The 15,870-nt window shown below is 32.0% G+C and overlaps 3 protein-coding genes across 3 annotated transcripts; 2 read left to right on the top strand and 1 right to left on the bottom strand.

Annotated features, from left to right (window-relative positions):
- Positions 1 to 1,826: 1,826 nt before the first annotated feature.
- On the top strand, positions 1,827 to 3,222 carry LOC134232824 (uncharacterized; the record flags this gene model as incomplete). Its single annotated transcript, XM_062714800.1, has 3 exons — positions 1,827 to 1,890; positions 2,027 to 2,161; positions 2,499 to 3,222. Coding segments are annotated over 3 exons (906 nt in total), but the record flags the coding sequence as incomplete, so codon positions are not given.
- A 4,112-nt stretch (positions 3,223 to 7,334) lies between these two features.
- LOC134232810 (complement C1q-like protein 4) lies at positions 7,335 to 8,077 on the top strand. The gene is made up of 2 exons (XM_062714788.1): positions 7,335 to 7,488; positions 7,653 to 8,077. The coding sequence occupies exons 1-2, from the start codon at positions 7,338 to 7,340 to the stop codon at positions 8,036 to 8,038; spliced, it is 537 nt and encodes a 178-aa protein (XP_062570772.1). The 5' UTR covers positions 7,335 to 7,337; the 3' UTR covers positions 8,039 to 8,077.
- Positions 8,078 to 8,118: 41 nt separating this feature from the next.
- On the bottom strand, positions 8,119 to 15,284 carry LOC134232808 (acetyl-CoA acetyltransferase, cytosolic-like). Its single transcript, XM_062714787.1, has 9 exons — positions 15,148 to 15,284; positions 12,501 to 12,635; positions 11,851 to 12,032; positions 11,353 to 11,470; positions 10,855 to 11,004; positions 10,322 to 10,438; positions 9,784 to 9,938; positions 9,382 to 9,492; positions 8,119 to 8,901 (listed from the first exon to the last, which is right to left on the bottom strand). Exons 1-9 carry the CDS (start codon positions 15,185 to 15,187, stop codon positions 8,731 to 8,733), a joined length of 1,179 nt encoding a protein of 392 aa, XP_062570771.1. The 5' UTR covers positions 15,188 to 15,284; the 3' UTR covers positions 8,119 to 8,730.
- Between the last annotated feature and the right edge of the window lie 586 nt (positions 15,285 to 15,870).

The raw sequence follows: 15,870 nt of genomic DNA, 5'->3' as shown, positions 1-15,870 counted from the left end.
CCGTGATTTGTAGTTGGATATGATATTTATCCAACGAGTTGTGTGATTTTTATCCCTGAATCTTGGCGAGGGGATAAAAACACACGAGTTGTATAAAAATCATATCCAACTACAAATCACGGGAGATTCTTTTTATCCCATGTTTAATGCTTCACATGTTATACAGTGTTTTATATAGTACTCCACTTTATTTTACTTCATCACGCTAACGCAAAAACCATTATGACGTCATAACTGCACTTAAGTGTGGGATATGAAAAATTTATCCATTGGGTCATACCCACGGGATAAAGGGGTAAACATGGAATAAATCTGTGTAGACGCCGACTTTAAAAGAGTGTATGTTATAATGACTATGTAAAATATAAGTGGTGAGGTTTGCATATGAGTGACAATTCTGAAAAAAAGAATTATTTTAAAATCAGTTTTTGAATTTTGGAAGTATTTAGGATAATTGTAATCAGCGTACAATGTAATCTCAAATTATATCAGATGAGACGAAAAAATATTTAAAAGACTGTTCATCGTGATTTCGTTGAAACTGAAATGTACAAATCTGCCAAATTATATTTGGAATATAATAACAATTGTCATTTTGAGAGGAGCTCCCCGAGTGCCGAGCATAGCTTATGATGTTGCAGCTCTCCACTGGCAATTGGTGGCATCTCCATGAGTGAAAAATTCTCGACTGGGACGTCAAACAATCAATCAATCAATGCCGATATCACATCCACAACTTACACGTGTACGTAACGTGAAATCGAATTTTTTTTAATCAACCGAGAGCAAATTTTTGTTAGAACATCTCAAGAATGCGTAGAAGAACGTCGGGTGATAGTAAATTTTGTTTTTATTAAAATTGTCATTTATATAAAAAATGATACATTTGCATAAATACAATAAAATTTCCAATTTTATGAGCTGCAACAATTAACTTCTCTCAAAATATTAATACCAAAAATATATTTTTACATTACATCGAATGAAAATAATGTAATTTCCCGGTGTCTTCTACCTATTCCCACTCTTTAAAAATTTCAATATCACCTATTCCCACTTGCAAATAACAATAGATGTTTAGATGGTTAATTTGTTTTCACAGTAACTTTTTTTCGACGGAAAATAATGAATACATCTATGAGAAAATATTATTTATTTCGGATATTGAAATAATAAAAAGATAATACATGTAAATAGATTTATTGAATATTTCCCCTGTTTACAGTTTTAGATGTTAAGATAAAGGCTAAATGTAGAAAGTCAATAAATATATAATAAGCCTTCCATAGAAATAAAATGCATAGAATTTTCTAATCAGTCCTTCTTTGTTCTTATAACTTTAATTCAAAAAAAAAAAAGAAATATACCTTGGTATATTTTAATTTTTCATAATTATGTTTTCCTATTTTTTAATTACTACCATGGTAAATATTTCCGTTGAAGCCATACTTCCTTTAATATTAACCTCATAACATTTGAAAAAGGATAGCATACATGTATTTCATTTCAACTGTGTAAAAAATTATAAATTGAAATGAGCACTACGCATTCAGTGTATTAATTGTAATAGTTTAGATGAAAAGGAAGAATTAAATAAATAGGAGATAAGGCAGATCTATCGAACATAACTTCCTCATTCAAAATGGATAATTTTAAAAATGACTGATGAAATGATGATTTATATTTCTGTCATTGTGATCAGCTTGTCTCACATCGAATTTGTTAATGGACAATTATGTCGAGGGTATATTTTTCGTCAAATCTTCATGCAATTTTTATTTTATTTTTCTTAATTTTTGAGAAGTTAATGTTCTAATTGTTTTCAAAGGGTACATGGTCCTGTTTGCTGTGCAGGATTTTGGAGGAATACAATTACAAAGGTTTGCGAAGGTGAACCTTATTTTTGAATTTCTAAACACTTAAATTTTTCAGTTTTTGTATGAGTTATTTTCAATTTTTCAGTTATATAACTCAAATTATGACTATGATATACAATGTATCATGCATGTACAATCTCTACTTTCAGCTTGCCCGATAGGATATCTAGGATTTAATTGCTCTACAATATGTGCTTATCCGAGCTATGGAAAGGATTGCCAAAAAGACTGCAATTGTGAAGAACATCTTTGCCATCATGGTTATGGATGCATTGCATCCACAAGTAAGTACAATTCTTAGTACATAATTTTATCTAAAAATGTCATTGAAAATAAGATGGTCAAGTTACAAGTGTACATATTCATTTAAGTTATACTGAACTGATTCATAACTAAAATTTAAACCATTAAGCATCAGTTATAATACTTATTACTATTCATGTTTTACACAGTTTAAAAACAAACTAATATAAGACATGCATTGATTTGTCAAATTGTGTAACTTCTAATCTGTTTAGGTAGGGTTGGAGAAGTTTGCAATCTAGAAATTCATTTAAGGAATATTTAGTGAAATATTTATAGTAAATTTATTTACTGTATCTTTCAAATTATATTATGCAGAAGCAATCCCTTCATCAGACGGATGGGACACGAGTTCAAAAGCATGGATTATTAAAAATATTACAGAGGGTCGTTCAACGACTACTGAACCGAGCGTAACCATTACGTCTTCCACTTACAATCCAGACAATTTTTCAGTAAATACTGAGCTTGTCGTTTACATTGGGATCATTTTAATTGGACTGTTTGTCTTATTTTTTGGATTATGCGTCGTCACATATGTGTATCAAAAGTGTACTAAAAGAGCAGACATCAGAAATGGTCTCGAAAGCAATATAATTGACCAGTTTGTTCAGTATAAGACTCTAAATTTTGAACTTGGAGAACAAGATTTAATGCTAAATCAGGAGCAAAGAGGACGATTAAAATCAGATCCGACATATTTGTCTCCAGTGTTCGATGGTGGTACTTCGTACGAGGAATTTGAAACACGAAATGATCCTGTGAGCGAGAACATGATCACAGATAACGAAGATTTTGATGAATCCATAGAAATGATACAGGAAACGATTCCACAATCAAACATGGAGGTTCCAGAAGATGGCACCGACTTGGCTCCAGAACATTCCCCGAAACACATTTATGTGAAGATTGTGGATGATGACGAATCGGGATATATAAACAAAAACGAAAATACTAGTATTGAAGATTTCAATGATAAGAGACGTAGTCCTGAAGGCAGAGAATCTGGATATGTTAATTCATAGAAAGTCAATTATATCAAATGCAGGGGAGGAATATGAGACACAAATATTTCAACTATTCAATATGACCATGATTACTAGTATTGAAATCTGACAGTGGCTTATGTGTTTTTTTTAAATAAGAAGGCAGTATCTTGTATGTGCGTGTACATGAAAGCGTCCTCATGTAATGTAGATTCAAATTGATCAAATCATGACCCCAACTGATAGAGCTATCAAAGTTTTACATAGGAATTTTTTACTTCAGGAACATTTTCTTTTTAAAATGTTTTCAGGAAAAGTAATTTTAAGCCATGCTTAATTAATTATACATAGTAAAAATCAAATGATCCTTTGCTAGTGTAAAATCAAGATTGTTGAAATCATGACCTCTTTCCACAGGGATGGGTTAAAACTGGGACATCGACGCTGTTCTTAGGGATATAGGTTACAGAGAAAATCTTCTTTTCAAGAACAGCAAATCCATGATTTGTCATATTTTAAGAACTGATTAGCATCCTCAGCAAGTGTACATTGTAGGTTCAAATAGATTCAAATAATGGCCAACAAATGAGTGGAATTGCCCAAATGGACGAACATTTTAAACAGAAATAAAGGGAGCATTTTTCTTTAAAATATGATCTGAAGAATTGCAATGTTCATGAATAGCTATGTTTAACTCGGGTAGTGTACCTTGCTTGAGTACACGGGTATGTACAGAAAGAAAAAAAACATGTCCACATGAGTTTACATACCGACTGCACTTTGCAACTTTTTTAAAATGAAACGCATGTTTGGAGAAAACGAAGAGTTACCAAAAATCTACTGAAACAATACAAATCAGGAGCAGAGCAAACATTGACCTCTACTAAACATAAGAGCTGGGGTCGGGTGCCATTGAGGAGTTCGCACACTCTGTTAACCTGTCCCACCCTCCGTATACATGTAATCATTGTCATGTTATGGAAAAAGGATATCGTAAGGTTTTGTTGTTGAGGTTTTGCCAAAGGTCAAGATGTCCAAAAAATTATTTTTACTATAGCTCCAAAAATAATTGAGGTATAAAGTGAGATCTTTTACAGTTTTTTTTATATATTGTTGATTAACAGATACAAAGTATCACTTGGAAAGAAATGTTTTTAAGCGTTTCGTTATAACACTTAAGACAAGGAAGACAAAGCTGAATTGGAAAATACATAAAGCTATTAAGATAAGCAAGTCTCTTATTTATTAGAGAGAATCCTACATGTTCAATAAAGATAGATCCATTGGTTAGTTGGAAGAAAAAAAGAATAGTCATGTTTAGCTTATTGATTAAAACGGTATAGATTGCAACTGACAAATTCTCAAATACCGAATTACTACAATGTATTTACTATGTGCTAGTAAATTTAAAATTATACATTTATCTAATGTTACATTATTAAAAGTATATCATTATTATAATATGTTTCAAGGAATTGTAGTGTTACATTGAAAAACTAATGTATCAGTGCAAACTAATTTAACAGTACAATAATTTCCGTCACTGATTTTTAGAATTAAACATATTAAAACAAAAACGAAACTCATGAATGATTTTATTGTATTCATTCTGTTTGGTATTACATTTCACCAGTGGGTTTTCCAACCAGAAAAAGAGGAGTAGGTACCGTAGACGTACACGTTGCTGTTTCTTGTCTGGATCCAGACCTGGTTGTTTTTTCCCAGCCACATGGTAACGGTACTCCCACATTGCTGGTATGTACTTGAACAAGTGGTACTGTGGTAAACACTTCCATTTCTTATCAAGTTTACGTTGCCATTATAGCTGCTTCCCTTTAAAAGGGCAAGTGACCAGGAAAATACGTACAAACCCTCTGAGGGTGCTGTGAAACGATAGTTACTGGTACTATAAGCGTTTCCATGGTTTAAAAGCATTCTGTTGAAAGCTATGGTACGTCCACTTCCGTAGTTTGTAGCACTCGAAGTGACTGCAGTGAATGCAACATCATTTTTGTGCGAACTTAAAGACATCATATGGAAAGAAATTGAATTAATATACAGTTTGATCAATGTACATATAATATCACACTGGGGGAGGAATTGTATTCTAAATACAATATAATATTTAGAATTGTATTCTAAATATATTTCCATTTCTATTTTTTTTCTCAGTGATAACTCTTTGAAAGTTATTGGGGTTGATTTCTTGATAATTCTACCGGAATGTAAATTAGGAAGGTCGATAAGTCAGGAGCTAAGTAGGCCTAATATGCATGCAAATCTCGTGCGCATCTGTCTCTGTGTCTGACGCTAAGGAGGCCAAATGTGCATGTACCGTATATCCTCGCCTATAAGTCGGATTTTTGGGAGTTTATCTCCTGTCCAAAACTTTATGTCCGACTTATAGGCGAGCTATAAAATAAATGGCATTATATGAGGTCAGTCCCTCTGATATTTTAGCTTATTTAACACAACCGACTTATAGGCGGACCGACTTATAGGCGAGTATATAAAAATAAATCTCTTGCAGCTGCCTTTGTGTTTGATGTCAGTGGGCGAGGACTATTGAAATTGGCATGGGAGTCCTTGTGTTATTTAAATCTATGTCTACATTTTTAAAGTTTAAATCTACAATTTTATTTCACAATAAAAAGGAAATATAAAGAATCACTGTCTAGTTAGTATAGTATGCCAGGGACATCAACAATAGTGGGAAACATGAGATAATTTATGCATAACGGGCTTCGCCCGTTATGCAAATTATCCCATGTTTCCCACTATTGTTGATGCCCTGACATACTATACAAACAAGACAGCAATTCCTTAAACAATTTAGACGTTTTCTTTGTATTCGGGTACATGTATTTTAGATTAACTAAGTTGCCGCTACAATTTTTATTTAATGAATGGCTTCGTTCTTTTAAAACTAAATAAACATTTCTTTTCAGATCTTTCTTAACTGAGCTGTGGTCTAAAGTTTCATTAAGTGGTAGAAAGTTAGTGTTTATTTGATTGACACATACATTTTAATTGATGAGAAGAGTGCATGGGAAACATTCTCTAGCGGAAGAAGCATTTATGTACAAAACACAACATTTGCCTGTTTTTAAATCGTTAATACAATTAAAATTGATAAACGACACCAAAGTACCGATATCGCCAACTCTCGCCGCAAGGTCTAAACCATGTTTCAAATTCCCGGCTTGTCGCATTAAGTGGGCCATCAAACTTCTCCCTTCCGCCTTTTTGGCAAAGACCAAAATGCAGATCCATAAAAACAGGAAAACGTACCTCATTTTAGCTAATGTCCTTGATTTGATTCCTAAACTGGAAATTGCAAATTGATTAATTTTCAATATGCTGCTATTTGTGGCATATGATAATTGCGATAAAATTTAGTTTGCCTTCATGTATCGAAAAAAAAAACTACATAAAATTAAATTACATGTAAATATCAAATTCACATTTGATTGTAAAAATACATACCAAATAATTAAAAGACCTTGGAAGGCTTAACAAACGCAAAAAATAGGTATTAAGAGACTATATATATAACAAAATATTTCATTCGATAAAATTTTTAACAATTGAGCAGTACTTTGAGAGAGCATAAATCAAGCACTGCAGCTAAAGGAGGAATACAAGATGTTTCATGCACAATTTATAGGTAAACTACCCACCAATACTAAGCTATTTTATTTTTATGTATTTGGTATGGGAAAGTATAAACTGATGACGTTTGGACATTATATGGTGTTCCTCGAAACAATTCAAAACCTCTTAGCATAAGCAGCAGATGTCTTGTAGTGCATTTCTACATTAGTTACGCAAGCACTTCAGTAACTGCAGTATTTGCAGACAATTATAACAAAATATATATAAATGATTTCAAAAATACATTTCTTGGCCACAGGAGAGGGAAACATTTTAATTCAGTGGGGTATGTTTCTTTTCAAGTTGGTTTTTGAACATTTTGTAAAGTTTAAAATTGGTTACAAAAACAATTATTTTAATTTTTAGATCAATGAAAATTCAATTTCAGTTTTCACGCAAGTAAATTAATAAAAAATGGAATATGTCATCTTTTCAAAGAAATGATTTTAATGATCATAGAAATGTTAAGATTTAGGTAGACTTTTATTAATATTATTTGTTGGTTGCAGGGTGTAAAATGAAGCAAGATTTTAAGATGCTATCCTTTTTCCTGACACTATGCTCAATAAGCAGCATGGTTGCCGGAAAAAGTTTGCTTGCAAATCTAATGAAACAAGCAGAAACTCTTCAACATGGTCTTGATTTAGCCTCAAAAGTGGGTGATATAGGTAAATGTAAACACATGTTCCTCTCTGTGTTTAATTAATTTAATTATTATACTTGTATATATTTTTCTTAAAATGCCAAAATATCGAAATTTAAAATGGAATTTAAAACATATTTTGTAACCAGTAGTGGAAGATATTATATAATCTTGATCCATTTAAAACAGGTTCACACAGAAATGACATAGCATTCACTGCAGTGCCATCCAGTTCCCAATCTTCCAGCTCTGGAGCTGTGATTCGGTTTAATACAGTCAAAATCAACCATGGGAACGCTTTCAGCACCAGTAACTATCGTTTTACGGCCCCATCTGCTGGCTTGTATGTCTTCTCTTGGAGTATTTCTGTTCATAGCAGTTATAATGGGAACTCAAGACTGATGAAAGATGGATCAATCTATCATCAAACTCACTGCCAGAGAACCTATCAGCAGTGTGGTTCTACCATTACAATATGGCTAAACAAGAACAACCAGGTCTGGGTAACATCTGGCGTTTCAAGTTTTTATGCTTTAGGTACATACTCCTCCTTCTCGGGGTGGAAAATACATTAACTAACTGAAAGAAAAGCAAGCTATGGACCTTCAGCAGAATTTTTGTTTCCAGGCAGAAATAAAAAAAAAGTTCTGAAGTAAAAATATTGCTTTTGTTTATTGTCAATTGGGTTTTATCAACAGTTTGACAGGAAATTACCAGGAATGTACCACACAGTTTATTTATTTGAAAATCATATATAAAAGTCAGAAACACTTATCACTGTGTAGATAATTTTAAATAAAATATTTATCAAGAGTCAAATTAATAAGCCTTTATATGATGAACTAAACCCCAGCTATGTCTAAATCTTGAACCTATTTGATGAGAGTTTTACCATTTGATGAATGTTTTTAATGTGACATTGCATGTATTTTTGTATTACATTATAAATTGTGAATAAGTACATTGTAAATATCAAAGAGTTTATGAACCACTCAGAGTGCACATCACATGTTCACTGATGAAAATGGATAGCAATGGGTCACCTGAGTGACTCAGGGAACCTGGTAAAAGTTTTATGTCTCACACAAAATTAAGATCAAGGAATGTGTACAAAAAGGATGAACTAAGTAAACAGACATAAAATTCTCTAATACTGATAAACTATCACGACAAAACATATTAACAACATACAGGACTATTTGATATGCATGATACATGTATGTTTGACATACAGCTTATAGGTATAACAAATGTTCTTTGTTTTAGATCATGTTCTCTCCACACACATGGCTATCCCCATCCCCCCTCCAACACAAAGAGCTGCAACACCCCTTTTTTTACCAGTCCTTTTCAGCGAATGTAACAATGTCACCAGAATTCTGGCACCTGAAGCCCCTATTGGATGTCCTATAGCTATTGCTCCACCATTAATATTAACCTTGTAAAAAGGAAATATTTCTGCATTTTAATTTTGCTTTTAGAATATACATATTATTTTGTTTAGAATGCATCATTGATTGAGAGCTGTCTACATCATAATATAACAGGCAATAAATGTCTGAATATTCTTCACATTGAACCACATCTTACAAGTACAGGGTGATTCAACAAAAACATCACAACTTTGGATGTTTTCATTTTCGAACATTTATCAATTATATTTTTGTTCTTAACTTTTGATTAAATAGTAAACAGTCAGGTTTTCAATTTCAAAAAAAAAATGATAAAAAAAAGTTTTCTAAATTGATATTGTTACGATGTACTATGTAACACCACCAAATTGGATTTTTTTAAAAACTGCAAATATTATTTGAATGCACACCATACAAGCAAATGTTTATATTTCCGAAAATTAATAAATTATATTTTTGTTCTTAAACCTGTAAAATCAAGGATAGAGAGCAAAATAAAAACCCACCTTATTTGGATCACAGCCGAGTTGTTTAACAACGGCAACAGACTGGGCAGCAAAGGCTTCATTGAGTTCAAACAGATCTACATCCTCCACGGTCCAATGGGCCTTCTCCAGCTGTCAGCAAAATAATAATGAAATCATAATGATATTCACTTTCATATTTAAAAGTGAAATCATAATGATCGATATTGATTTGTTGCTTTCAAATTTAAAAGTGAAATCATAACAATATTGACTTATTGCTTTCATTTTTTGCTGCCCCCATGACAGTAATGCTTAAATATAATGGTATTACTATTAATGGGATACATTGAATATTGAATGTATTTGTAAAATAAGGTCAAAAAAAGTAAATTATTTCCTAGTTTGTAAATATAAGGGTCTTGATATCACATTTTAGCTTACTGCTTTCCTGGTGGCATCTACTGGTCCCATGCCCATGATAGCTGGATCCACCCCCACCTGTGCCCACGATACAATCTTACATAGTGGCTGTAATGACCTAGATCTAGCTTCATCTGAACTCATTAACACACATACAGCTGCTCCATCATTTAAACCTGCAACCACAATTCAAAAATTCAAATCTTAAAGATAATAATCAAATTCATTTAGTTCTTCCAAGAAAAAATTAATTAATTAAAATTATCAAAGAGAAATTTCAAGGAAAGCATGTTGCCTACAGCTATACTCCAATCAAAGTAAGTTTTATAAAAAATTATAAAGACTTTTAATAATAATTTGAAAAGGACTAAACTGTACACTTTAAAAACAAAAATCTTATACAGACCATCATGTAAAAGTGCAACAAAAATTATATATAAGTTATGACGGCACTAGACAATGTACACATATACTTCCGTGTCTGACATGCTACACAGGTGACACAAAAGTTTATATTTTATTTTTGTTGTGTGAATCTCATAAAATTGATAAAATTTACCTGAGGCATTTCCAGCAGTTACAGTTCCAGATCCATCTTTTATAAAGGCTGGCCTGAGTTTCTGTAACTGGTCTATAGAACAGCCATGTCGGGGATACTCATCCTTATTTATCACCTCTGTAAGACAAATTATGAAAGTTTTAAATCACAAACTAATTTTCTCTGTTATTTCTCTGTTATTTTTTCAATTAATCAAGACATTTGTTAAAATTAGCCACAATGCAAGGAAATAATACTTTCATTCCCTTCTTTAAGCTGAATACTTAATGTGCTAATTTCGTAATAGTTCCGATGTATGTTACATGTATAAGCATTTTCATAGCAACTTTTTAATTTACTACAGTGTAGTCATTATTTTAGCTTTATCCTACAAAGAATTTCTAATTTATAAGCTTTTGATTCTAAATTATTTGATATCAATTACATTAATTCTACAAATGTTAACCATCCCCCCTCCAAATATATATATATATAGTATATAACAGTTATTTCTCAAATATACATTCTTTTTGAGCTAGCTAAATCCAACTCACTTGTTCCTTGTCTGGTTGCTATGGAAACAGGAACTATTTCTTCATCAAAATATCCAGCATGCTGTGCTGCCTCACACTTTTGCTGAGAATTAACTGCAAAATTGTCTTGTTCTTCTCTGGATATGTTATATTTCTTTGATACATTTTCAGCTGAAATATATAATTCACACTTTAAAAAATCAAGCTTGTATGTAAATTATCAGTAATCTCATTCTTCTTTGCCCCTATAACTGTTTTACATAAACAGAAAAAAAAAATTTAAATTATTTTTTTCAAAATGTTTACATTAACCGGTATTTTCATTTTATGTAGTAAGGGAGGTAATCAGTAAATTTAACAATATCCATGAAATAATTTTTACCTGTCCAGATTTATCTTCCTTCAATTTACCACACAAAAACACGGATAATTTAAAGAATTCATTTGAATATTCCCTGACAAAGTTTCATTCAGACCTTTTTTAAATTTAGATTTTTTTTTTGGTAAAATCATTTTCACCTGTAATTCCCATGTGGTATTGGTTGAAGGTATCTATAAGACCGTCTGACATCATGGTGTCTGTAAGTGATGTGTCCCCAAACTTCACTCCATTCCTCATGTGAATGCAGTGTGGAGCCTACAAAAGCAAACAAAGGTAAGAACAAATCCATACATTGAGTTCTTTTACAAAAAGAGTGCTAAATGTACCTCTATCTACAGCAAGTACCCAAGGTTATCTAGGCTTCACAGGTACATGAACTAAGCATAAATCTACATGTATTAATTGAATAACTTTGCTGCATGGTTTACATATATGCAGCATAATGCTCATAAGAATTTCCTTCAGTAATGTACTCTTACTGATTCAATTACAGTGGAAATTTCTGGATTTTTTTAAGCCACAAAAATTTAAACAGTCATGCATGCAATAAGAAGGAAATACATACTTTTGCTCCTGAATTCAATATAAAGAAATTAATTAATTTTTCTATTAAAGTTCTCCTTTATGATACTTGCCAGACTCATGTTTTCTTGACCTCCAGCCACAACAATTTGAGCATCTCCTGTTTTGATGGCCTGGTACCCCAGAACAACCGCCCTTAAGCCTGACCCACAGAGCATGTTAACTCCACAGGAAGGAACATGGATAGGAACCCCCGCATTGATGCTGGCCTTCCGTGCTGGATTTTGTCCCTGACCTATCAAATGAAAATATGAAGAATTCTATCTTATCTGCAATATTTTTCAATCCCGGGTTATTCTACACTTCTTAGCAAAATATATGTACATGTAAATTGATGTATATATCAAGGTAATAATTACAATGTAATAAACATATAATTATGTGTTGGTAATTGATCATATAACATATTATTCACATATAGGTCCTCTTCTTTATTGGCATGTTGTAAATGATCTTCAAAATTAAGTTACTGAAATTATTTTGAGGATCATGAATAATAATGAAAATTTGTTTGCATTCATAAAAAGTGCATTACAGAATTTTCTGTTAGGAATGCATTGACCATATTCAAGACCTAAGTTCAAGCATAAGAAAATAGCAAGTTTACAATTTCTATATTAAAAAAAAACATTTTCCATCCATTTAAAAATTTAACCTATGCTGTGCCAAGTACTTTGTGTTTGAAAATACATAATTATTATACCTGCAGTGAGAATTTGTCCTAAGATGACCTCCGACACAGTCTCCCCATTGACGCCTGCACGACCCAGAGCCTCCTTGATACAGAGAGTCCCAAGGTCATGTGCGGGAAGAGTGGATAATCCACCATTAAAAGACCCTACAACAAGATATACATGCAGTTAGTGATTATACCATAATAAAAAAGAAAATTTCTACATTTTCATCCCCGCCTTCCCCAATTTTTATTCACTGCCTCATCATTATGTTTTATTTGTAATGTGTGAAATAAATTGTATAAAACAAGTAATTTTTCAGGAACCTAGATGTACATGTTTGCATAGGGTATAACAGTCATAAGAAATCATAAAATCTATTCCATTCAGACTATGCATCATTGTTTTTTAATCAAAAATGTAGTTATTTCAATTTGTCTCCAGAAGAACTTTCGATCTGACTTCAAGTTAATTTTGCACACTGCTTGTGTTGATATACAGGAAGATTGCAGTATTAATTTTTTTGTTTTGTCAGATTTTCTATTTGTGACATTTTATTTCAATAATTATTTTTTACTTTATAGGCTGCACTGGTTCTGAATTTTACATGTTTTCCAGAATCAATTCAATCAAAACATATATATAATTATAAGAGAATTGATTATATATACAAAAGCCTGTCCACCTCTCTAAAGAGAATATGATTTGCTGATCATAACAATAAGTACACGGCGATAGTGATTGGTTACGACAGTTAAATATTATTGCCAAACACAAACATGTCTTATATACTGAAACAAAAAGAAACCATCACTTTTACTGTGTACTTAAATTAAATTAAAACTATTATTTCAAAAATGTTTTCCAGTATTGTTATCAAACATTTTAATTCATCTTTTCTACAAGCTACCAAAATCTTGTGTGACTTTGAACATATAATGTGTGAGTTATTGAAATTGATTTTCATGTACATGCTTGCATATGTATAACAGTCAAAAATTAAAATAAAAATTCTTTTCCATCTCCCTTGCACATTGGTATACAAAAATGATTTTCCTTCATTTGTTCACCAGAGCATTTATCTTTCTCATTTGATTATTATTGCACACTGCTTGTCAAAAAAGGAAGATTGCAGTAAACTAGATTTTGTTTTGTCAGATTTTCTGCATTCCATTCCGTCTGTGACATTTTTAATAGAAGACTTTATAGGCTGCACTGGTTCTGAATTTTACGTTTTCCAGAATCAATTCAATCAAAACATGAAGGTTTGTGAAGAGAAGTGGATAAGGTGAAAGCCTGACTACATCTTCTCAATGTGAACATGCTAACCATAACAAGGCACACGACGTGTACGTGCGCGCGTGAGAGTAAAATCGACGTAAAAGTTGCTAACACCGGGACTGTCTTATATAAGGATTAAACATTACATGCACTATTTCCTTAATTATATGCAGTACTATTTTAGTCTTTTAACTATATGAAGTAGTTTTTACATTATATCATGTGCAACTTTCATTATATATTACACTTCACTTCACTCAGTCGTCCTTAGACGACCAACGACATGCCATGGTTGGTTGGAAACCTTTTTATTTACTCTCTGACAACGGCCCTTTCTTGTTGAAAAGTTTAAAACAAACTGCATCAGCAACATGTTGCCTTTTTTGCTTACGCAATTCAATTACTGGAACCATTGTAACTTCCGTCAGATATCACGAAGCAATGATATATATACAGTTATATATATAATTATATATATAATTATATATAATGCATCGATTATACCACATAATGTGTTTAAATTGTCATCATCAACATGCACGTGTTTTTAGATGCTTTTTTGCATTTCACCTCATCTCACCGCTAAACATTTCAGAGATTTGTGTTTGTTCGACTAGCAATTTTAGTGCAATCAGTAATCAAAATACACATTTGACCAATTTTTAATTTTCGGCCTTATAGTCAAATATATTTTGCTATTATGCTATTATTTTCTTTTAAAAGCATTTTTCTCAGATGTGTAGAATTAAACATTACATGCAGTATCATTCCTTTTATGATCTGAAAACAACTCATTTAAAAATCTATATGAAAAATGTTTTTACATTACATCATGTGCAACTTTCATTATATATTGCACTTCACTTCACACAGTCATCCTAAGACGACCAACGAAATGTTCAAACCAGTTCTTCGAATCGGCCATTGGGGAAGCTAGTTCATTTGCATCCCTTGTCTTTGCGTCATGCTTTAGTGTGTCCAAAAATGTGAATTACATGTTTTGCTCTAAATTGTCCAAACGTAGCAATGTATTTGGCTTCCACAGTTTGGATTGTTTTTTAAGCCTCCCTAGTATAAATATCAACAGATCATATATATATAATTATATATAATAAAGGAAAACTTTTGAATAATTACCTTGAAATAGCTAATATAAAGCTACCTGAGGTAGGTAAATAGAGCTACTCTTCCATGGCACCTTCTCACCTAAATAATGTTAAATCTGTGATTGTACTGGACCTGCTGATTAGTATTGTTTGAATGGATTTTTGAGTTTGACACTTTTCGTTATCTCCATTTATTTCATTATGGTAATTTGGAGGTGTATTGTGGTATAAGGTATAATTTTGATATTTTACATAATCAAACTGAAAAAGAGGTCGGAGGGCTACCTACCGACCGGTGTTCTGACTGCAGCAACGATGACAACCTCCATCACCTCTTACTTTCACTTTAAATTCTACGTTGACCTGACGTTTGCCAAGAAGAACCAAATTCACCTTATTATAAAGCGTTTAGGAGATTAGAAACTTCAGCGCATGCGTTTCCAGTACTTCCTTTTTAAATTGTCGAAAATGGTAAATACACGAGAATTTCACTGTTCATTACAAATCTGAGGCCATCCTATTGTGAAATTAGTGTGTTTGACCCCAGATATAATCATTACACATTTTGTAGCTTTTCATTTCCAATTAAGACGATATAAAGAAATGTTTTCTGCCTTCATTTCATAGATATTGTTTTGAAAAGGGCTTAGGTATTACAAGAGATAAACTTACGATCAATGTACAAGAGATTCTGTATAACAGAAAGAAAAGTTATTTATTCCAGCTTGTACTCTAAGATTTGGTGAAACAAAGTCTTTCGAATGAATTCGGACTCCTCTTTGTAAGACATATTTCAGCCAAAATTAAAAATTTTCCTTAATACTGCATTAGATTTGACATTTGTTAAACGGTGGTAGACATTAACTTTCATATTCTTTTGATCTCAAACTTTGCTTTTACTAAATTCAAACTATGGTTTCCCAAAATTAAGAGAGAGGAAAGTAATTTTTCACTAAATTTTCTATGGAAAATATGACAAGATACAAGTTGAGGTACCCTAAAAAATGCTATT

This window comes from Saccostrea cucullata, unplaced genomic scaffold (genome assembly GCF_032062105.1).
Source record: "Saccostrea cucullata isolate Sc308-1 unplaced genomic scaffold, CSIRO_AGI_Scuc_v1 ctg190, whole genome shotgun sequence".
NCBI lineage: Eukaryota > Metazoa > Mollusca > Bivalvia > Ostreida > Ostreidae > Saccostrea > Saccostrea cuccullata.
This window is presented reverse-complemented; position numbering and strand designations above follow the sequence as displayed.